The following is a 24,036-nucleotide window of genomic DNA, read 5'->3' on the forward strand; positions in this document are numbered from 1 at the left end:
TGTATGTTAGTGGTATATAATATTGAATGTATTATGTTATCAAATGATAGAAGTTAATAGAAGAAATTTGATATGAATACATTTTCATCCTTTTACCTAAACAGGCTAAAATGGTTAGTTAGAACTATCAAATAACCAAATTAGCCTATGAGTGTCATGAGACCCTATTGTTATAATGATTAGGGGCCCATAGAAATGTAAGGTTTTAAGACTGGAACATAGCACATTTTTCAGATTTAAGTTTGAATATAGGCCTGCTAAGGCTGAAATTTTGATGTAATTGATTCAAGGTTTTCTGAAATACCAGAAATCACAGGTGTTAAACAGATAAGTGAAATGGTACATTTACTAGCTATCTTTTGCTCCAAATACACATACTGAGGCTAGAAAATAGTTTTGAATTTGAAAACTTTGAGAAATAAACCTAGACATAAAAATAATGCATTTACACTGAAATGACTTGTAGTTAATCATACTCATTATGGTGTGACACTATTACTTCAGTTATGGATTGGCAATATAACCTATCCCGTATAAGTTTTTCTATGAATTTTTCTGATGATCTTCCTTTTAAATAGGTGTTTGCATTGGGCTAATAATTTATTGAAATTTCCTTATGTAATATTGTAAGAGTCAAAGATTTGAGAAAAACTATTAAGGGCAGGTGAAGGTCATTAAGTGATAGTGCTAATAAACTATATGTTGACCTTTCAAAAATATCTATCAGAGGAATGTCAGCAAGTTGTTGACCTATCAAAAATATCTATCAGAGGAATGTCAGCAAGTTGTTGACCTATCAAAAATATCTATCTGAGGAATGTCAGCAAGTTGTTGACCTATCAAAAATATCTATCAGAGGAATGTCAGCAAGTTGTTGACCTATCAAAAATATCTATCAGAGGAATGTCAGCAAGTTGTTGACAAATATCTATCAGAGGAATGTCAGCAAGTTGTTGACCTATCAAAAATATCTATCAGAGGAATGTCAGCAAGTTGTTGACCTATCAAAAATATCTATCAGAGGAATGTCAGCAAGTTGTTGACAAATATCTATCAGAGGAATGTCAGCAAGATGTTGACCTATCAAAAATATCTATCAGAGGAATGTCAGCAAGTTGTTGACCTATCAAAAATATCTATCAGAGGAATGTCAGCAAGTTGTTGACCTATCAAAAATATCTATCAGAGGAATGTCAGTAAGTTGTTGGCATGTCAAAGTATTTATCAGAGGCTTGAAAGAGTCTGTAAGTTGTTAGCCCATTAAAATATATTTCAGAGGCTGGCAGGAGTCTGCAAGTTGTTTACCAATAAGAAATAGCTATCAGAATCTAGTTAGAGTCAGCAAGTTGTGAATCATCATTGTAAGACATGACTCAAATTGTTGGCAATTTGTTTGCCAATTGAAATGGCTACCAGAGGCTGGTAAGAGTCTGCAAATTGTTTGTCCATCAAAAATGGCTATAAGAGTTTGGTAAGAGTCTGTAATGTGTATACCTGTCAAAAATAGCTATCAGAGGCTGATAAGAGTGCAAGTTTTTTGCCATCAGAAAGTGGTAGAGTCAAATCAAGATGGCTAGCATTGTTAGGCAAGACTCAGCAAGTTGTTGGCTCATTAAGAAAATCTTTCTGAGGCTGGCAAGAGTCTGCCAGTTTTTACCAAAAAGAAATAGCTATCAGAGTCTGGTAAGAGTCTGCAAATTGGCCATCAATAATAGCTTCAAGAGGCTGGTAAGAGTCAGCAAGTTGTTGGCCATCAATAATATCTATCAAAGTTAAAGAGGCTGTGACTGTTCTGTCAAAAACATCTATCAGAATATGGTAGGATTTAGTTACTTTAAGATTACAATTTTGCTTAGTTGACATTAATAAAATGCTGAGTTTTATGAACTGGTGGCATCAGAAATTCAAAAAGAGATTGAGCATTTCAAGATTGTTTCATAGTTTAGTATCAGTATCAATATAGAACAGCAGCAAATCTGTTATTTACAAATTATATAATATGTCCATGGGAGCCTCGAGAGCCAAAATTGAAAATCGGTAGACAAACAGGGTTTATGGTTTGTTCAAGAACATTTGAAGACCTGTTAATAAAATTTAAAGTTTATTCATTGTCTCCATATTGAAACTGAAACATCAGTTTTCTTTGTATTACAAATGTTATAGGGTAAAGTCTGATTGGTAGAGATGAAATGTTTTAGAAGAAGTGTTCATTTAGGTCATTAGAAGTTCTTTTTCAAGGTATTGGTAAAATATTGGTTTTTAGATTCCAAAATATTAAAACTGTTCTGAAATTCTGAAAAGTGAGGTATTGTAAGGCTGGTTGAAGTTCTTTGTTGAATATTTGTATGCTATTTCATTTTATTGGTTAAAGGAATCAGCATATAGACCACCAATACCAACCTGGCCAACAGAAGAGACAGAAACAATTGGTGAAAACCGTCCACTTTTAACTTCTTACAATGAAGGTGATTCTATAATCTGTATTATTTAAACATTGTATACAGTGTTTAGATAGTGTGTTACGCAGCAAAAACAGAGGCTATGCCCCAACCCCACCCCCAAAAGTGAAATATACATTTTTGCAATGTAAAAATTTAATGATTTTGAAAGAATACTCGATCAAATTGCATTACTGGTAAATGCAGGATTTTAAACCATTTATTTACGAAATATTTTCCTCTGAAATAAAGTGCTGCAGTGGGCATGTTATGTTGCACAGCAAAATGCAAATATAATGTTTGTTTTTAATAATGTATGGGCAGAGATATTTGAAAGTTTTAAATTTGGATTTTCATATTGATTAAAAATGGGTTACAATATTTATCACTTGTTTCCGTGATAACATAGTTTATACATAATTCTCAAGTTCAAGACTGCTAAATAACTTATATTTACATTTTAAATTGTTATCTCAGGTTTGTGGTTAAAATTATTTTTAATTTTATTTTAAAAAATTTTTCAGATTGAAACAGTTCTTCTGCCGCTGTGAATGACTTTTGAAATTTCCTCACTGTCTAAGACTTCATGATATGTTAACTTTGAAATTTAGTTTCTTCTTTGTCTAAATATGAATATCAAAGCAATTGTCAGGAATGGTTTCAAAATTATGGTGTCAAATCTGTCCCACTTTTCACATACTGATATATTTTCAAATTAGAAATAGAATTGTCACATTTGTAATGCAAAGGGAAAAACTGAAACCTCTTTTGGATTAAGCTTTAGATATTTCATGGGACATAACTCTGTCTTGACTAAGAAATTTCGATGTTGTGGTTAATTCATCCTAATGTATACAATATTTTCAGATTGATATCGTAAAATATTTTAATTAAATATCAAGACCTTAATAAATTGCATTCCTTTATTTATGTTATTTCTATTTGTATAGTCTATAGCCTATTTGTGATTGTGAATAAATAGTTTTGAATGAATCTCTTCTTGCATATATTTCAGATGTATTTGCTAGTCGACTGCAAGCTGGTGATGATGAAGCACATGATCATCCAAATCAAGCAGCCATTGTGTCAAGATTGCCAAGTCATCGTGCTTATTGTTGTGATGGGGGATATACCTTAACCCGAACTTTAGCAAAGAAACGGAAATCTCGTAAAAGTCAGAGGGGTGGTGATGGAGTAAGTAACAGTGGAACGTTAGTATCTCAATCTGTGTCCAGAACTCTAGGTCGTCAGTTGACATTAAATCGATCAGGTATCGAGTTATTTGATGATGAAATTGATTATTTATCACCAGAAGAACAGAGAGAAAGTCTGAGGTCCATGGTGGCTAAACTGTCAGTTAAAAGAAAGTTTATTAGAAGGTAGGTAGTCTTGATTTTTTTTTATCTTGTGTCATGTCAAAGATGGTTACAGACTTTTCATACTATCCTATTTCATAAAGTATGAGAACATATGAAGGGTAGAAACATTAATGTTATATATCACATCATAAATATAGAGATCATCTCCACTTCACTGCTTGTAAATAATGAACAGTTTTGCATGATTAATCACATTTTAAAAACTCTCAAAGAAAATGTTTTCTAAGAAAATGTGTTTTAACAGGAAGTAAGAAAATGTTTATGAAAATTTTATGAAATTTTTTAGTCTTCTCAAAATTTGACATACCGGTATGTAACAACATGTCTGAGTGATTTTGGGTATTGATCTTTACTAATGCAAATTACACGGAAAAACAAATTTGGGGATATTGTTTGAGATTTGATACCAAAATGACCATTAAAAGTATACAGCATTGGAAATTCTTGTCCTTTTCATTCTTTAAAAGTAGCCTACATGTACATTCGATGTGAAAATGAAACCATAAACCGTGGCAGTAGCTCAGTCGGTAACAAGTTGGATTGTGGTCTGCTAGGTGATTAGGTGGAGTGAGTTCGAATCTACCTCAAGGTGAGAAAAAATTCTGATGCCTGTGCCTGTGCTTTTGAGAGTCGACCTAAAATCTCGGCTTTCAACCCCTAATACCTAAACCATTTCAATATTTAAATTAACAGTAGGGCCTACATATATATGATTTTAACTTGTCAGACCAAATTATTTCATGGTAGGCCTTTGTTCTTTAATAATAAGTAATAAATTTTCATTGATAGATAGGTATAAATCAATTCAATTATAATTTTTATTATCTCTTACCTATTCAATGAGTGTAAGTACATGTACTTTCATATCTGACTAAAGATATCTCTAACTTCCTTGTTACAATAGCATTTTATAATCATTTTATCATCGGGTATTTTAATGTTAGTAGACCCTTTGATAAAGCTCAGTATATCTTAGCTTTTTAACCAATTGAAGCACAGTTAACGCTCTACAGCATATCAGGACTTTTCATCTGTGAACACTTAACTTGCTAAACATTTAAGGAGTTTACGTTGTATACATAAGTTGCATTGTTATATACTTGAGTTTTATTTTAGTAAACTTAAGTTGTATGTATATTATACATTTTTAGGTTTATGTATTCAATTGATTTTGGGATGCTGAGATCGACTTTGTTTTTAAAAAAGGATGTCAATAGTTTTAGAATTGTGTATTTATAGAATTATATGGAGTAACATTTCTTTTGGACATCGATTATAGAAACAATATCCAGTGTGTTTAATAAGAATGGTGTCCAAATCAAATTTGTGATGATGGGGGTACTTTAAATTAAAAAGTACAAAAAATATTGAGTGTTTGGTCTAACAAGGTTTCAGACACTATTATTTGCTTCAAATTTGTTGTAAAAGTTTGAATAAAGGCTAACTGATTTACTAAATAGGATTTTTACATCAGTGATAAAGTTTTAGGGTACATGTATGTCTCATAAACTATATATATGAACAATGACTGAAGATAATTTGATAGCCTCTCATGATTTGTGATTGTTTGCAGTCACGATAAAGTTTTCTATGTTTACTTATTGAAGATCAGTGAAATACTATCTTATACAATGTCAAGATATAGGGGTTATGGAGAGTCATCCAGGTATGGTCAGGATAACCAATGGAGAGAAGATTTAGCCCCTGATTATGACGATCAACCAAGTAGAACTAATAACCGCCAATATTCTAATATTGACAATAGTAGAAGTGTAACTAGAGGTCCACAATTTCCTCAACCACTTGATAATAATGAAAACAACTATTTAAATATGTATACAAATTATCCTGAACAATTTAGCCAGTATCGATCTGGGAAACAGCCAATCAGAGAAAACAATGTTGATAGCAGACGTGTAAATAACTTGAGAGAAAGAGATGAATATGGTCCACAACAGCCCTCTTCAGGTGTAAATGATAGAAGGGAACATCATTCACCAAGAAGACAGGATTACCCTGAAGATGATCCTCCTCAAGATTATCTAGAACCCCACGTTCTAAACTATGAAGAAAGTTTTCCAAACTATAATGGGAGCATTAATGCAGCCTATCTGCCTGATATTGACTCAAGTGGTAACAATATACAAGACTATTCACATGATGGGGGAAATAATTTGAGATATCGCAAATCAGGAGGTTTATATCAAAAACATCTGCAAGGCAGACGTCGAAATATGTCTGAAAGGGTGGAAGAGGACAGAGTTTCTAAAGAACGATTACGAGATGTGTTAGCTACTATAAGAATTAAAGGTAAGAAGGTATATAGAGGTGATGAAGATGAACAAGATAGAGAAGAAGAAGAAGAACAGCATGGATTACCAAGCCTAGCTAGGATTAAACCGAAATCTCTTCATGAAAAATTACAGGCCAAGGATGCAACTACTACTGATCTAGCTGAAGGACTGAGGTAAAGAATTTTTATTGTTTATCTGCCGGTCTTCAGTTATATTGGTCAAAAAAATTAAAATTGATATAGGGTTTTGAGTTCATGCATTGTTTTCTATAGTGTTGTCTTTTATAGTGTTTTCTTCAAAAATAGAAGCTATTATATGACCATGCAGAACAAGACAGTATTTCTCTTTAATCTTTCAAAGGGTTTTGACAAGCCAAACAAAAAACTAAACAATTTTCCCATTGGTAGTTCAGGGTTAAAACTTGTTAAAAATATTGTACGTAGCTTTAATAGTACATAGTCAATCAAAGTCTCAATGAAGATATTTTTGAAGAATATTAAAGGAAGAAAGATTATAAATATTTTATTGATTTCTGTCTAAGTCAAGGTTCAGAAGACTTGAGGAGAACAGATGAAAAGGAGTACCAACATTGTAATATTTATTGTCTAGGTTAAAGCTTATCAATTTGAGATAAGATTTACTAGCTCTCATTCTATTGAATGTTGGGGGCAGTAAACTTTCTGCAAAGATTTTTTGATGACCTGACCCGTTTGAATAATGTCAGACCATAGTCATGACAACAAATTTGACTATAGAAATGCTGACAGTTTCTTTAACATTATTAAGTTTTTCAGTGTAAAATGCTCATTGAAGGAGGGATGACCTTATTTAATTGTTGAGTATTCAGATGATCTTAATATAGAATATGACTGACCTTGATCATAGCAAATCAAGTGTTAAAAGTAATAATGAAAGAGCGTACCAGGGTGTGGCTCTCACACTGTCATCCTAATCATTTTCCAGGCAATTCAAAGTAACTTATGGTCTGATTGAATTTTTGGGCATATTTTAGCAAATTTTGTGGATTTCGAAATTGAAAGTCAAATTTATGTGCTTAAACATTTATGGATTATGACTCAATGGTATTGAAAAGAGCTCTCCCATTATTGTATACATATGGGGAATACTGTATCCTGTAGCTTATATTTACACCTTTCCTATTTCTTTGTGTATCCTGTAAATAAAATCTAGATCAGATTATTATCCTGTAAATATTGCAAAAGCTTGAATGATACTTTTAATTCTCATGTCCCTAATCAATTTTGATATTTGAATCATGAAAATTGAATATGTAACATAAAATTGAGTTACATATTTTAATGTACTCTTATCTGTAAATGTTCTCTAAACAGTTTTCTCTATGCACTATTTATCTTTAGAAATTTGTCTTGAAAGAAATATTGAGTAGTAGAAAACATAATTTTCATGTGAAAAATTTAAAAGTATAGTTAAGGGATATAGGCATCTGAATTTTTGTTACCAAATGTAATATTGAAACAAGCTTTGAAAGTAATGCAAACAATTCAAACACAAGAGAATAATATTCTGAGTACAAATTATGGACAAAACAGACTCAGAATTTTCATTAAAAAGGAACTTTAGACAGCTCAATTGAAGTTTTTAAAGGTAGGAAACTATATAGGTAGTTAAAAGTATGTTAAAGCTGATTTGATTGGAATGAGTTGGTTAACCATATTAATATGAAATGATTGGTAAGCTTTGAAGATAAATGGAAAAGACAAAAATATTGTTACATCCAATTAGGTTGAAAATCAAGTAGTTTATATAAGAAAATCAATAGAGACCAAAGTTTAAATTATAAGCTATTATGTTATAACATTCCTATATTTATAATTGTCCAATCGTTTTGTTATTGATCAGTGAATAGTAACATATTGTATGGTCCGTTAATAGTTTTATTTCATCAATAAAATGATTAAACAATGTGCTGTAAACGTTTGAAATAATTGATATTATATCAACCCAGTTCCTACCAACAGTTGGGAGTTTAGAGTGAGTTAGACACTTTTGCTAACCCAAAGGCCTATGATTTTCTTCTGACAATAAGGTACTGACGTCACTTATCACAAAGGTGATACAAGCAATTTGCGATTAGTGATGTCATCAAAAACTTAGTTTTAGTGTTATTGCAGGAACTGCAAATGTCTAATTGAAAATTGGAATGGTGCAATTAATGCTATCAGTGTTACAGATACACATAAATGTTTTGTTTACAATACCTTAAAATGCAATGTCATTATAACTATTATGTCATAATTACATATGTATCATCACACTGTGTGTCGATAATTATACAACAATTTATTCTGGGATAACAACTTTATGTAGGTCGATCTAGCGGATCTATTGTTATTGATTTTGTCATATTTAAATTCAGTGTAACAATAATAAACATGTTAACATGTAGCAAATTTACATTAGATATCAAAGGTACAAACAGTGACATAGCAATGATTTTAATGACTAGGGGCGGCCATGTAAGCGTCTGGGTGTCCTTATGCAGAGGGTACAAGTCATGGTTGGGGGTCAGGAGGGGCCTTTCCCTGGAAAATCTCTTCTCTGGAGTGAAACTGGAGAATATATCTAACCATAAATTTTGAAGTGAAAGTAGAATAAATTTTTCATATTTGCTGATCTGATGCAGGGGCTGTAACCCAAAGAAATTACTTCTAAATACACCACTTGGTCCAAAAGTAAAATTAAACAAGAGTTTCCAATTTTTCTGCCACATATTTCCATTATTGGACTAATTAAAGTGTACAGTAAACTTCATGAAAAACTTTGTCTGCGTTTATTGTTGGTAACCATATGAAATTAAAAACAAATATTGTCCATAACAATATACCAAAGTGGCATTAGGTGTCTTGAAAGAAATTTACCCTGAAAGGTTGCTGAATAATTAAAAGCATTGATGTCTTTGTAATGTTTTAACTTGAGATTTCTGTTATCAAAATATTGCTTGGGCCTTTAGTCCTACTGACAAACGACCAATAAAACAGTCAGAAAACAGTGGAAATATGGATTGAGTTATAAGGAAATAATTTTAAAAGTTTTGAAGTATATAAAGTAGATCGTGTATATAATAATTGCTGTATCTTGTAGATATTATAGCTGTGAATGGGATATGTTACTGATATAACGGAAATTTGTTCTACTTAACATAACTTATTTTATTACATTGCACTTCAATGTGCTTCATAATGATTTATAACGATTTCTAATGATTTATAATGATCTGAAATAAAATATTGAGTTGATTGAAGTTGAGTAATGTTTGATTGAGTTTATTACAATTGCCTCTTCAATACGTTCAATATGATTTCTAATATGTTTCACTTTAGTAGTAAACCTTCTAAAAGAGACAAGGAAATAAATAGTAATGATGTCACATGATTTTCAAAGCATCTAATCAACATGCCTCTTCTTATGGTTTGTTTTGTAATTTCGAACACACTGTGTGTGTAACAGACAGGTTATATCAGGACAACCCGTTTTGGTTTTCAAAGATATTTTGACAAAGTAAATCATTGTACCATCTCTAAGTTTCTACAAGGTATAAAAAGTTGGATGTGTGATTAAAATCGGGGAAAGCATGACTATATCTATTTAATATCAACATTTGGTAACAGTGTGATCAAATTTATTGTTATTTTAAAAGAAATGTACATTGGTAAATTTTCTAGCTTATATGTCTGGTAATGAAAACTTTGAATCAAAAACCCTGATATAGAAAAAAATTTATGAAAGTCAAGTTTTATTTGTAACATCTGGACTTGATACATCATATTAAGATAACATGCCTCTATCAGAAAGAGAGTTAATGGACTACTTTTTGCCAACATGGAAGATAATCTAGAAACTACAGAATATTCAGAAATTTAAAATAAGCCACTTTAAACTGTAGTAAATGATAGATTCTAATAATTTCTAGCAAGTAAGATTTATGTAGGGAAACTATTCACTATTTTCCGCCCCCACGTTAAAATTAACCAATTTTCATATAACTTTGACATCAGAATCAAAAAACTTAACAAATTAATTTCTGAATCTTTTGCATCCACGCTTTTGTTCTATTCTGTCAACAAAATATTGAAGTATGACATGATCAACTGTCAAAAACATTACCATTTTCTTCGTTCCTGCTGTTCAATTTCTGTTTTGGTTGTAAATACGAATCATGGTGATGTGTTCTTTGAACTGTATAGACCACAAACAAAGATCAGACAAGAAAAAAAATAGATGACATGAACGAAGGCAGTTGTACTTCAGCTAATCAGATGTTAGCTTGCTAATTTTCATGATGCTATCTTGGCAAAATTGTCCTCATTATACACATGATGACATAGCATGTCTTAAATAGCCTGAACAGGAGCTGAAAAGGGTATAAGGAAGGTATATCTCCAGGCCATTTTGTTCCCAATGAAAACTCTACATTGTATATTTGTTGAATAGATATTGAAAAGATAAGATAATGAATATGTTACTAAGTTAAACAAACTGCACTGTGTCCTACATACTCACTCAAATTTACAAAATGGACATTGAAACTTTACTAGAAAACATTTTTTTCCTTAAGGCAGAAATAGTCCTTATGTAATCATCAGTGTTTTCCGATAAATTGAACATGGTGACCATGTGAACGTACATGTCATACACAATGGAATTCAGAAAACAACATTGCCATCATGTAAGAAAGATACTCATTTAGACAAAGGATGGCTTAGACATATTGTACATCATATTTGTCATGATATTTTGAAACCAACCAACTTTTTTGTCGCACATCAGTCCTTCTATTATGTGTACATGATCCTTAAGTGTTCAACCGGGTATATATTTATGATTATAGATGTTATTTGATACCCTGGGGTGTAAGCCTGTTTAGTTATTATCCTCGTTTATTCTTCTATTTTCTGCTATTCAGTTTTAGTGGTTTTACGTTCAAGATATGACCTTGCACATCTTATTTTGTTATTGAATATTATAAATATATCAAAATACTAAATACTGAATGATGAAATTGTTTTTCTTTTTTTTATTGCTGATTAGCAAATTATGATGGTCGATATTTTTATCATTATGTCCTTCAACAGAATCTGAAAAGTCATGTCCAAGCAGAAGCATATTAGATAATCAGAAGGTCTTGCCTGCAAGTATGAAAATTAAATCCCACAAATAAATGTTTGGTTGATATTTGACCAGCTATGTTGGGAAGGTTATACAATGAACAGACAGGCTTCACAAGCTAACACATTTTGAAATATCAGGACCATAATTATTGCAACAGTCTTAACCGAGTTTTTAATTTTTTTAAAAATCTTTTTGATATATTTTTATATAAACAGGATATAGATAACACCCTACTAGCATACTAGCATACCAATAAATCTTAGTTATAAGTTTGATATATAAATTTTTTTTTAACATATTAGCTCTCCTGCGTTTTTTCTGTGGTGGGGCCTGTGGAATTGGTTCAACCTGTGGTAGTTGAGCCACTAATAAGGTGTAAAAGCTATTCGTTAGATGACTGTTTGCCTCTACAGATTCAATCAGTCTATTCAAGCATCACACGTAAGATTATCGTGATAATTTTGGCAGTATTTAATGAGATCATAATATTTTCACCTAGATCTCCAGTATGTTTTTCAATCAATGTATACAAGTTGTTGAGAGCTGTATCTATTTGTCAGGTGATAACATTACCCTTTGCAGATAAAATTATCAGATTTAGAGGGTGTCAATAAAATGAACATGTTGCTATATTTATTATACAGTAAAGGCTAACTATATTTGAAGTGTTTGTGAAACAGTAAACAATTTGTTTAGATTGTTTGTTACACATGTAAACATATCTTATAAAAAGGTTTTAATAGTCCAAAATAATTTACAATGCTTTCCTTAAGGAAAGGTTTTCTTGGGCAACTTTCAAAAATGGCAAAAAAAAACATCTGTGAAGCACTTTTGCCTATAGAATAAAATAAGACAAAACCATTTATGAAATGTATTTCTTATTGGCATGAAAATATAAAACAATAATAGTTCATAGTGCTGTGTGATCATGTTACTGTGGGTTTATGTTATTCACTTGGCAGACAACCTTCAAATTTATCTTTTTAATTTCAGAGATTTAGATGAAGAAGATGGTTTTAAGTCAGTAAAACATAAATTTAAACAGGTAAGGCAGCTGTAAGTCATTTACTTTGAGCAAATGATGGTCGTGGGTTCTAATTTCAATCAGCAAGTGAAAGCCTGATGACCTCTTTCTTCATTATTCAAGTTCAAGTTGAAAATGATAATCCGGGGAAAGATCAATGCTAAAAGGTTTTGCCAAGAACCAGCTTGTAGAAAGGATCCTAGGTGAACCCGGGTTATTTTTGAAAAAAAAGCTTGTTTCTTTCTGATATGAATTTATTGGCTCTCTTCAGATCAAAGAGATTTTAGAATTTGAGGTACAACTTTGTGCATAGATAATAAGTAGACACGAATCTATCAGGTCAAACAAACTGAACTCTGTACCATATACTAGCTCAAACTGAGAAAATCAAATTTGTAATTTGACTCCTAGCCATCATAGCTCACATTATGAACCTTTTATTTTATTAAATTTTTGTCTCCTTTGTTAAATAGATAGATAACATACTTGTCATTACCATGCGGAAAATGGTATTTATTTGCATATTTTATCTATTTGCAGTCTTGGCAAAGACAAAAAGCTGATATAAAAGGCTATTTTTATCAGTTTGAATTATGGGCTAGTACTTTTAAAGAAATTGAAGGTAAGTAATGATCTACTGAAGATAAAAGTTTCTGCTTATATTTCACAAACTCGTGTTATAATCTAGCTCGAATTACCTTTTTCTCTACTATCTATCTGTTCTTGCCTTTTTTAAAACGTTAACTCAACTGTCCTTAATCTGTGTCATTTTGCCCTTGTGCTTATCACTCACTCTTATTCTGCGCATCATCCTTTATGTCTTCTTATATGATGTCAATCATAGTTCAGAAAACAAAATTGTCTTATTGTTACTAAAGGAGTCTGCCTTGCAATGTAAAGTTTTAATGATCTGAAATAATGAGAAATAATGTATAGTATTACTATCAATGACCTAAATTTTGGGGGAAAGTGAAGTTGAAAGTCATATTACTGAAATAGCAACGTACATTTTCAAGGTATGATATCTATTGTTTCCTAGGCCTATAGACTATAATACAGAGGGGGACAGACTTATTTAGATTTAGATCAAATTTGTGATTTTTCTGTGAGTTACTACACTAAGTAAGTAAGTCTTACAATCAAGATCTGCTGAAAAAATGATAGATATTTAAAACACATTGATTTTTCAGGTAAATTTGGTACAGCTACGGCATCCTACTTTCGCTTTACAAGATGGCTGATGTTTTTAAATATTTACATATTTTTGATAACTGTACCTGTGATAGTTTTACCAACATTTTTTTCATCCAATCAGAATTTTGTCGGTAGTTACAATGTAACTAATGGAGATGATAATGGAACCTCAGTATTTTTTGGAATAGAAGAAGCTGTAAATTGTAGCCATGCCTATAATGATCACATTAGAAATTTTGAGAAAGACACCTTGGAGAAAGTTTTGAATTTTTTCAAGGGAGCAGTAAGTATAGAAATACATGTTACATACATTTCTATTCTATGTTTCTGGCATGAAAATGTGGTTGATAACTATAACTTTGTAGTGGGGTAAGTGGAACTGCACAGGCAATGCAATGCATAGCAAATACATGTTATGATATTTCATATTTACACAACAAAGGTTGAGATTTAAGCTATTTGGGTAGTGATTTCCCATTGCAATTCACTACATGCAACATCCTTCATGCATTATCACATTGTCATGTTATGGTATATCCATATTAAAATTTCTTAATGAATGATCAAATTGAGCCAGTGTCAGGGTTTATGATACAAATCAAATACCAAACATAAAACATACAACTCTATTTCATTTGATTTTCAGGGATGGATGGAAAAAACTCATTTATTTTATGGTTTATATTTCAATTTAACATTTACTACTGATGAAAATGAAGTTCAACATTTTAACATTGGTTTAGCTTATTTATTAGCAATTGGCATCACATTTTTAATTAGTTTTATACTTATTCTTAAAAAGTAAGTTGATTGTTATATTATTTAACTTCTGTAAGAAAAAGCTCTCTTGAGTCATTTCAGGTAACACATATGAAAATTCCTCCTGCACTTCTAATAAATTTACCATATCAATTTCCTTTTTTTACTGTTTAGTTCTGGTAAAAGTGTTAAAGAAGGTGTTATAGATCAAGAAGAATCCAACACTCTGTATTGTAATAAAGTATTCAGTGCTTGGGATTTTTGTATTTTTAATGAAAAAGCTGCCAAAGTTAAACATGCTAATATATCCTATGAATTTAAGGTAAGTGTTGAAATATTGAATTTACTAAAATGAATATCCCACATCGATTCCTTTTTGAGTAATTAAAAATGAAATTTGATTGATAACTGTGTAATTTAGAAATGATAATACGATATTAATCATATTTGCATGTGAAAATGTTAATGTCCTTGAAGTCGCTTAAATTTCTTTCCATTCCAAGGGCCTCATTGCTCCTCAACAGTGACATTGTCTTGTGATATTCACGTCAATATCTAATAATATTTACAGCATTAATTTGTAATATTTACAGGCTGATTTAGAAGAACAGAGATTAAGATTAAGAAGAGCTGATCGCTCTGCTAGAGAGAGATATAGACTCTATGCTGTTAGATTTTTTATCAATATATTTGTTATTGTTGTACTTGGTGCTTGTTTATATCTTATCTACTGGACAACAGAAAAACTTTTAGAAGTATGTAACATTTATTATGACAACAATTTGCGAATGCATATAAGAACTGGCATTAGCCAATTGTTTTCATTGAGGATGACTCAATATTGTGCAACTCATCACTGGGCTACTCCACTGCCTAACAATTACATAGCTACTTGGATAGGACTTAATAATAAAAAGTGTTTATTTCGATCCAATTTTTAAATTTCTTACAGATTACCCTACTCAGGTGAATTTTCAAAGTAAAATGCTATAGCATTATTACAATGTCAGAGGTTATATGGTGTAACTTAATTGGCATTTTGAATTGGTCTAAAAATAAAATTATGTATACTTTCAGCTGAATAAAAAAGAAGATTTAGGAGAATTTTTAAACTTGGTGATAGAATTTTTACCATCATTAACTATTACACTATTAAATGTTATCATCCCTCTAATCTTCTCTTATATTGTCACTCCTGAAGATTATAGTCCAGTATTTGAGTTAAAAATAACATTATTTAGGTAGGTACATTTATCTTACTTAATATAGCAATATAGTCGTCTAAATATTTGGTGATAGGATGATTCTTGGAAGCACTTGCTTAGACATCAGAATTTTACATTGCGGGGGATTTGAACTATTGGCATGTTCATGACAATTCAACTCCCTTCTGACTGGGCTACCACATTTGGTTTGATACGTACACGGAAATTAACATCAAGCTGACAGAGAAACAAATAGGCTGGTATTTATTCAATGAGAGATATTGAAAGATATATTTTGATTAATGTGTTCAAATTATGCTTTTATCTGAATCTATAAGAAATTGAATGTTAAGCAAGATTTCAAGGTTTTCCTATTAATATGTAATGTTTATTTCTGATTTCAGAACAGTATTATTACGTTTAGCATCGTTGGGGGTATTAGTATTTTCATTATATTTTCAACTGGTATCAGTAGAGAATGCTAAATGTATCCCTGAAACAGGTGTTTGTTGTGGTAATTATCAGTGGACCAATACAAATGATAAAGGCAGTATTAAAGTAAGTGGTGTTTTAACTTTCTCGCTTTTCAAAAGATTCTGAGACTGATCTAGAAAGATTCCATCTAATTTTCAGCTGTGTCTCTCGTTATGGTGATTCAGGTGTACCAGAGCTATGTGGAAAAAAAAACCAAATAGTCTGTACTTACTTTATGGGTGTTTAAGTGTTTTGACAGGAGAGAGATTAATTAAGATTGAGAATTAAATTCTGATTATTTTGTGTTAAATATTTTCAGTGTTGGGAAACTTACATTGGTCAACAATTTTATAAGTTGGCTTTATTGGATTTTGCTGTCGTCCTGATTGTTACATTTGTATATGAGTTTCCCCGAACGTAAGTTATAGAGTTACTTTTATCATGAAATAAATTCCCTAAAGAATTTACATCTGAGGAATGCACCAACTGTGAAATAATCTAGGTTTGAAATGATCTCACGGGTTAATAAGTAGTTGGAAATCATCTTGATAATAAAATGTTTCGAAAAACAAATTTTTTCCATGTGACTTTTTAATGAGATTAATGGTATACAGCTTGTGCCAAATTTCCGATCAGTATCACTTTAATTAAACAATTATATCTCTTATGATCAATTATTATGAATTGATAATTTATTTGTTTTATTTTAGTTTAATTTACAGTAAATATAATCATAAAAAATTATTACAACAGATTGGTGAACAAGAATTTGATTTACCTAAAAATGTATTAGATATTGTTTATTCTCAAACATTATGTTGGTAAGTATTGGATTTGATTTGTCTAATTATGATGCAATATCTAAAATATGAAAGCATTTCAACTTTCAACTCCTTATCATTACTGTTTATCACATTTTTCAAATTTCAGGATTTCATTTTGCTTTATGAAAGTAATTTAGTTTTCTGAATAATTGCTTTATCTGTTGATAGAACATGATTTCAGTATAACTTCCATTTTTGGAAACAAATTACTATTTTAAGTTATATTCCCACATAATTGTTCCACTATATATATGTAAATAATGGGAGAATTTACTTTTGTTTAAAAAGAGATCTAGGTGCAAGATATTAATTCTGAAAGTTGCTACTGTGAGCTGAAATTTATCAGCAATGACATTCAATGCTTGTTAAATTATATCAATAACATTGCTATTTTCAGGTTAGGAATGTTTTTCTGTCCATTAATACCACTCATCACTATGTTAAAATGTTTTATTATTTTTTATGTTAAAAAGGTAAGTGTTACTAACAAATTTATTTACTGACACTCAGCTTATTCACAGAAGCACTGAAATATCAGAATATGAAACTTAACAAGCTTTGTTCAAAATTGATCCATATTTAAATATTGTTATTTTTTACAGTTATCTCTGATAAAGAATTGTGTTCCTACAAAAAGACCCTACAAGGCATCCCGCTCAAACTCATTTTTTATGACAGTATTATTGATATCATTTATATTATCAGCAGTGCCATTAGGTTATATGTTAGGAAAGTAAGTATATGTATATCAGTATTATTGATATCATTTATATTAACAGCAATACCATTAGATTATAATTATGTTATATAACAGTGATATCATTTATATTATATTTCATATATATTAAACAGTGATATCATTTATATTATCTGCAGTGTCATTACGTTATATGTTATATAACAAAAATAAATTATATTAGAAGTCATTAAATAAAATAAATATCTTGGTATTTCAGTATTCCACCATCACAGAGTTGTGGACCTTTCCGAGTTTATAGTGCACCAGATTATGTCATGTTTAATTCTATAACTGATGAAATCGGTACGTGGCCAAATGCAGCTAATCAAGTCTTTTCGTTTATGGGTACTGTTGGATTTTTCGTACCAGCAATGATTTTATTATGGTAAGAAATGTCACATTTTTAATATTATCATAGATGGATAAAGATTAATATGTGAACATTTGTGGGCATCATTTTGTTCATTACTTCTTTTGGCTTTTTCAGACTTATATTTTCAAAATCAATTAAAATCCGAGTATATGTGTGTTTGAAATTTAAGAGAACAAGAAAGAAACATTTAAGAAAATTTGCCATAAACGAGTACAAGAATTCTTTTTCTTATAGTTTGGTAATGTATTATTATTGGGCAGCAGCACAAGGTTATAAGAAAAAACAGGAGTTATTAAAAGAACAGTTGAAATTGGTGAGAAATTAAAATTTTCTTGTATAACTTTTAAAATTGAGAATGGAGATCAATAATTGATATAACAAATTTTGAAAAGATACTAATTTAAAGAAATATTTTCTACATTAAATTGAACTTCTCAAACATGGCCAATAAGATTATGATATATTCATCATTGAATTTACCAAAGCGTTTTTCAATAATTAGCCTACATAGTTCTATGGATTATTACTTAGTTTTATGGATTTATTGGAAAATAGAGGGATTCTGTTTTAAAGTTATGGCACTAAAAAAGTCCAAAGCTGAATGTAGTATTATTGGCCAAGTTTGAAAATCTAAATCTTATTTTCATTCTAAAAAGCAGTATTTCTTTAAGTAATATCTACAATTCATGGTCATTGTATTTTAACAGGATGGAAGAGATAGACAGTATTTATTAGCCAGAGTAAATGAAGTCATAAAGAAAGGAGATTTGATGTCAGATACAACAATAACTTCCTAGCTCAACACTCTACAGTGTCTTTTTAGTCTTTTTATGCAACATGTCAATTATAAACATTATTCTGTGATATTACACGATTTTTAACTTGCATGTCATAATACTTACTCACTGAAGACAGAGTTGTTTTCAAAAAAGTAAGTCTAAATTATATTAATGAAATCAAGTACTTGTATGATGTTAATATTTAGCCTTAATTGACAATCTGTATCAACAAAGTAAATTGATATTGTATGAATCAAATCAAGTATGATTTTATCAAAATTTTGTGATATTTAGCTGTAATTTAAATTGTATGAATCAGACCAAGCGCTTGTATGATTTTATCACAATTATTTTGTGATATTTGGCCTTAATTGGCAAACTTTATCAACAAAATAAATTGATTATGTCATAACTTGTATGATTTTGTCAAAAATGGTTTTAAACTTTTGTGATATTTAGTGATAATTTAATAAATCAAATATTTACCACTGGTTTAATTAATCAAAACAATTTGAGATTATATCTAATATCCATGAATTCAGGAGTGACTGTGTTGTCAGAAAGGAATACACATTGTCTTCCTTAATAAAAGATATTGAAATAAGCTGATGTAGCTGTCCTTTCTAATTGAGAAGAGAGCAATAGCTCTTTGATTTCAAGAGATGAATTATGGATTGTAGCTATATGTATTATGTTTGGATCTGGGCCATTTCAAAAATGTATTTGAGCTTGTTTTTTTTTATAGAAATATAGTGTACAAATTATGATTTATTTTATAAAGAGACAATTAACTTACTACCTATACATCTGCATTGATTTCTTGATTTCTGAAGAAATGTGATGTATGAATCTCTACAAGTTTGATGTATGAATATTCTACAAGTTTGAATATTCTACAAAAGTTTGATGTATGAATATTCTACAAGTTTGATGTATGAATATTCTACAAGTTGATGTATGAATATTCTACAAGATTGATCTACAAATGTTCTACAAGTTTGATGTATGAATATTCTACAAGATTGATCTATAAATGTATTACAAGTTGATGTATGAATATTCTACAAGTTGATGTATGAATATTCTACAAGTTGATGTATGAATATTCTACAAGATTGATCTATAAATGTTCTACAAGTTTGATGATTGAGTATTCTACAAGTTACATTGTATTCTTTTCACATTGTTTTAATGGAAGTGTATTTAACTCAAATATCAAGTTATTCTTAAAGATAAGCATAGAAATATAAATGTTAAAAAGTTATGCCTATTCTGCATGGAAACATTTATGTTGATTATCCACAGCTACTTTACATTGCTGTGTTCAATATAAGATGTGCCTTTGACTTGTGTTCAAACATTTTTCTGTATTCTTGTCATAATTCATAATTTTAATAGAATTATAGTGATATATGTTTATAACTAATTATATTTTATACAATATTTATCCATATTCTATTCATATGTTGTCCTTTATATTAAAGAATATCTGTCAAAATCTAGGTACAATTATTGTGTTCAGAATGATTTATCTAAATAATTTGAAATCCAAAACATCTTATGTTGATGGAAGGAGGATGATGTACTTCTTGTTTTTTGTGTATTTGATAATTATATTTTGTCTTGACTTATTTAAATGATAACCTACATTATCTCTCATGTGATTAATCATTCAATAGGCTAAATAATGGAACGTAATTTTATGGTATATATATTACCACTGGGTTTCAACTATTTACATTGTCATTAATAATTATACCTGATGATGTAATTGTAAATTATTGAATTATGTATTATAAAAACCAAACAGGATTAAATTAGCCTACCAGTAAAAAATTGTGTCCTATTATTTAATTGTATGTGAATAAGAATGCTTACATTCATTGATTTTTATAGGGTATTACTATTAAAAGGGTTGTTTCAGATAAAATTTAAAATCATAAATAATGTAGTCATAAGGATAATATGGATTTAATGCAATAATCTGACATTCTTCCCTCCAACCACACCAAATATGTAAGGCAGATAACATACCAACTTAGGATGTAGGTGTTTTTATTGTTTCATTTTACTAAATATTCTTGGCTACTATCTGTAATATCAGTAACATCAATATGTATTAAACATTATTTATTAACTCTTAACTTGGCAATAGATACATTTTATTACTAATAAATATACTTTTATTTACAATGTAACATGTGTTTTTTTTTGGTGTTGATAAATATGTATGATAAGCATGTTAAAAACTTGTTTCTGATGGTGTAACTTGAGTTCACTCAATGAGGATCCAAATGAGCTCAGTCATACCCAAATATTACATTTAATGTCATCAAAAACAAGTAAAAAAATATATTCTTTTTATCAAAAATAACAAAATAGTTGATCAAACATATATATATATAAATTCTTGCATTAATATTACAGAAAAATAGGACTTAAAACTCCATTCTTTTTATTTCATTGCATGAATATTAAATCTATGTTACCCTTTATAAACAGTACTTAGCAATATAGCAATCTAAAAAACCTTCAGGTATAAAATAGCTTCAATTGGTGAAAGTAACGTTAAAATATTCTTTTTTAATTCATCAATTTAACCATTTTCTACATGTGGAATGGCAATAGTTTTTCAAATTTTGAATGTCCTAAATCTATCAAATTCTCTTTTTAAAATCTTCTATTATATCTCTCCATTTTCCATCAGTCCAGTTATTTAATCTACGTTTTCCATCTACTTCTGAGGTTAGATTATGACAGGCATTAAATACTATATGTTCCCATATTGGTGATTTACAACTTCCTGCAAAAAGTAGATAAATCTTCATAAGGATACAGACAAATTCTGTCAACTGTCAGCTCAATTGTAATCAAACATATTATACTTAAAGGGACAGCTGCACAATTTTTCTTATCAATCATACCTTAGTCTTAAAAACAGGAATTTTAGCTAAGACAATCAGTAATAGGGTTTACAGTTCAAGACTTTAATCAACACCCCCAAAATGGCACACCTTTTGCTTTAAGGACATTTTTTGTGAGCATCTGTCATCCAGTCTCACTTTGTCTTGGCACATTTGTGATGAAATATATCTTCCTCCTAGATACAAGAAGTCTCAGACTAATTTTAGAAAATATAAACAAATTTTACGAGTGTACTAATTGATATTTTAGGATTACCTTTTATTCTTGGTCTGTCATCAATTAGGATGTGACCATTAATCACAGTTTTGTCTTTAGTTAATATAACATAATCTAAAAACTCTGGTCCTAGATGTTTCTCTATCCACTCAAACTAGCCAAAATATATAATGATATTAATAATTTAACATTCATAAACATCAGTATCAGATACAAGATACACTATTTTTAAGTAAGTGTTAAGAAAAGTCTTATGTCAACAAAACCACAAGATAACTTAGTTAAGTGCATAAGAAATTTGAACTCCAAAATTAATCTTAATAAAAATCTGCTGAAAACTAAGGCTCTACTGCACGAACAAGTTATCTAGAAATTACTTATATTTGAACAATGTCAAGGTCATACCTACATAAAACATTTTTCAGTTATCAAAATACATTTTTACCAGGTGTTTTGGAGCAACTCAAATAGTGAGGATTTTTTTTCAGTTTTCCCATCTGATAATAATTATGTCTTTTATACAAACTAACCTTCTCTGTTAAACAGTATTGATACTCTGTTAAAGGGCTAGAACATAAAAACACTTCTAACCTGTAATATGGTAAATATATTGAATAATATCAATCTAATATCAAGTTAGTATGCATCCATTCTTAATGGCCAGGAATAGTGTGTGTCATACATTTATATTTCTTTTTTATTTCAAATTGACTTAAAGACATGACTGTTCATTCAATGAACAAGTTACATATTTGCCATGAGCTAATTTGGATGGTTACTACCAGTCACACTATTTTAAGTCATGAATCAGCATCTTATAAGATTATGGGATCATCCATTTGGGATGACAAAGATTTTCTGTCTATCAATTTGTGTTGATAGTTCACTAAACATCAACTATGCCCTTCAATTTAAAATTAAATTGCCATTAGGGTGATCTAGTTCATAAGCGATCTAAAGGGAGACATTAAACAAGCACTAGTATTCACCTATTTAAGAGAAAGGCATCATAAAAAAATTTAATACTCACCCTTCCATTTTGGACATTTCTAAAGCAGCAGATACAGCTCCTTCTATTTCAGGTAAATCACGGAAAAATCCTTCTTCATTATATACAGCTCGCACTTTATCCTGAATAATAAAACATTAAAATCACACCATTTAGAGTGTTCACTCAAAAAGTTTAGCAATATTTAGAGGATTGAAATCTCTCAAATGGTCAGTGACAAAAATTGTTTCCAAATCTTGCCAACTTAACTATGTTTCTACAATACATAGAGGGATATACTAATGTAGGAGGTGGGACTATCAAACATTGTGAATAAAACAAACCTACTGGTAGATCATCTCTTAGTTTAGCATATTGATCTCGTATAAAAAATCCTTTTCTTTCTTCTAGTGGGATGAATGGATCATTGGGAAATCTTTCTTTATAACGTTTCAAAAAGTAGCCTTCAAAATCAGCCAAAACTTGATCCATATCTAACAAAACTATGAGATCCTTGTTGCAAAAATTGGAAAAACGACCTCGAGCTCTTCTTGACATCTTGTTATAGGCCTAGTTGTTTCACATCCAAATTTTTGATAGTATATTTTTATAGACTACTATAAATATAAAGAAAGTATGGGAGTGATAAACTGTTACCCTTTGTCAGTGATAGATGACAGAGGTCTGGCATGGGAAAAGTTTCTAGTTCATTGGATGGAACAATAAACCAAGACCCTGTGGTGTGCTACAGTAGGCTACTAGGAGGGTGTACACAGATACCTCAATGGTTAGAAATTGAAAAAGTGTATGCTAATGTTGTTGTTCTGGCAAAATGCCCCTCATTGCACATTACATGGCATTGTCTATCTTTACAAGCCCAAATAGATGCAGGACTTGACAACCCATTTAATTTCTTATAAGTTATTTAATCACGACTAATTTGAGTGCAATTGAGTATTAACACTCACCCAAAACCCTAAATTGAGCTATTAAGTTTAAAATTATATGGTTTAAAGCCATTCATTTCACAACGTTATAAATAATATTGTTATCAAAGAAACAGACAATGTTATTTTTCATAAGTATTTCTTTTAACTTCCAACAATCAAAACAAAACGTACCAAATTTGTTTTTTTGTTGTTTTTTTTTTCCATGAAATTTACTACTTTCGATTTGATCGCTTATGATCATGATAAATTCTTAACAACAAGTCAAACGCACCCCGTTTAAGAAAAAAAAGCACAATGAGAAATAAAAAATATTGTCAGATAGTA

At 30.1% G+C, this 24,036-nt stretch overlaps 2 protein-coding genes across 2 annotated transcripts; one reads left to right on the forward strand and one right to left on the reverse strand.

Annotated features, from left to right (window-relative positions):
• Positions 1-1,569: 1,569 nt before the first annotated feature.
• Positions 1,570-19,240, forward strand: LOTGIDRAFT_228950 (hypothetical protein; the record flags this gene model as incomplete). The annotated part of the gene is made up of 19 exons (XM_009061807.1): positions 1,570-1,683; positions 2,372-2,465; positions 3,454-3,817; positions 5,391-6,284; positions 12,256-12,307; positions 12,827-12,908; positions 13,477-13,763; positions 14,127-14,281; positions 14,414-14,561; positions 14,833-14,994; positions 15,317-15,480; positions 15,849-16,002; positions 16,238-16,335; positions 16,629-16,739; positions 17,140-17,215; positions 17,345-17,475; positions 17,699-17,866; positions 18,089-18,167; positions 18,562-19,240. The coding sequence occupies 19 exons, from the start codon at positions 1,570-1,572 to the stop codon at positions 18,649-18,651; spliced, it is 3,423 nt and encodes a 1,140-aa protein (XP_009060055.1). The 3' UTR covers positions 18,652-19,240.
• On the reverse strand, positions 19,219-23,924 carry LOTGIDRAFT_209952 (hypothetical protein). Its single transcript, XM_009061808.1, has 7 exons — positions 23,884-23,924; positions 23,111-23,379; positions 22,805-22,905; positions 22,305-22,365; positions 21,814-21,928; positions 19,724-21,436; positions 19,219-19,677 (listed from the first exon to the last, which is right to left on the reverse strand). The coding sequence occupies exons 2-6, from the start codon at positions 23,318-23,320 to the stop codon at positions 21,291-21,293; spliced, it is 633 nt and encodes a 210-aa protein (XP_009060056.1). The 5' UTR covers positions 23,321-23,379; positions 23,884-23,924; the 3' UTR covers positions 19,219-19,677; positions 19,724-21,290.
• Positions 23,925-24,036: the final 112 nt, after the last annotated feature.

This window comes from Lottia gigantea (genome assembly GCF_000327385.1).
Source record: "Lottia gigantea unplaced genomic scaffold LOTGIsca_5, whole genome shotgun sequence".
Lineage (NCBI taxonomy): Eukaryota > Metazoa > Mollusca > Gastropoda > Lottiidae > Lottia > Lottia gigantea.

Bases quoted from the DNA above. Each gene is read 5' to 3' on its own strand.
- LOTGIDRAFT_209952 (XM_009061808.1), bottom strand. From the start codon at position 23,320: ATGTCAAGAAGAGCTCGAGGTCGTTTTTCCAATTTTTGCAACAAGGAT. The intron at 22,906-23,110 runs GTAGGTTTGTTT...TTTATTATTCAG, and splicing joins AACTAAGAGATGATCTACCA to GATAAAGTGCGAGCTGTATA. The intron at 22,366-22,804 runs GTGAGTATTAAA...ACCATATTACAG, and splicing joins GAAATGTCCAAAATGGAAGG to GTTAGAAGTGTTTTTATGTT.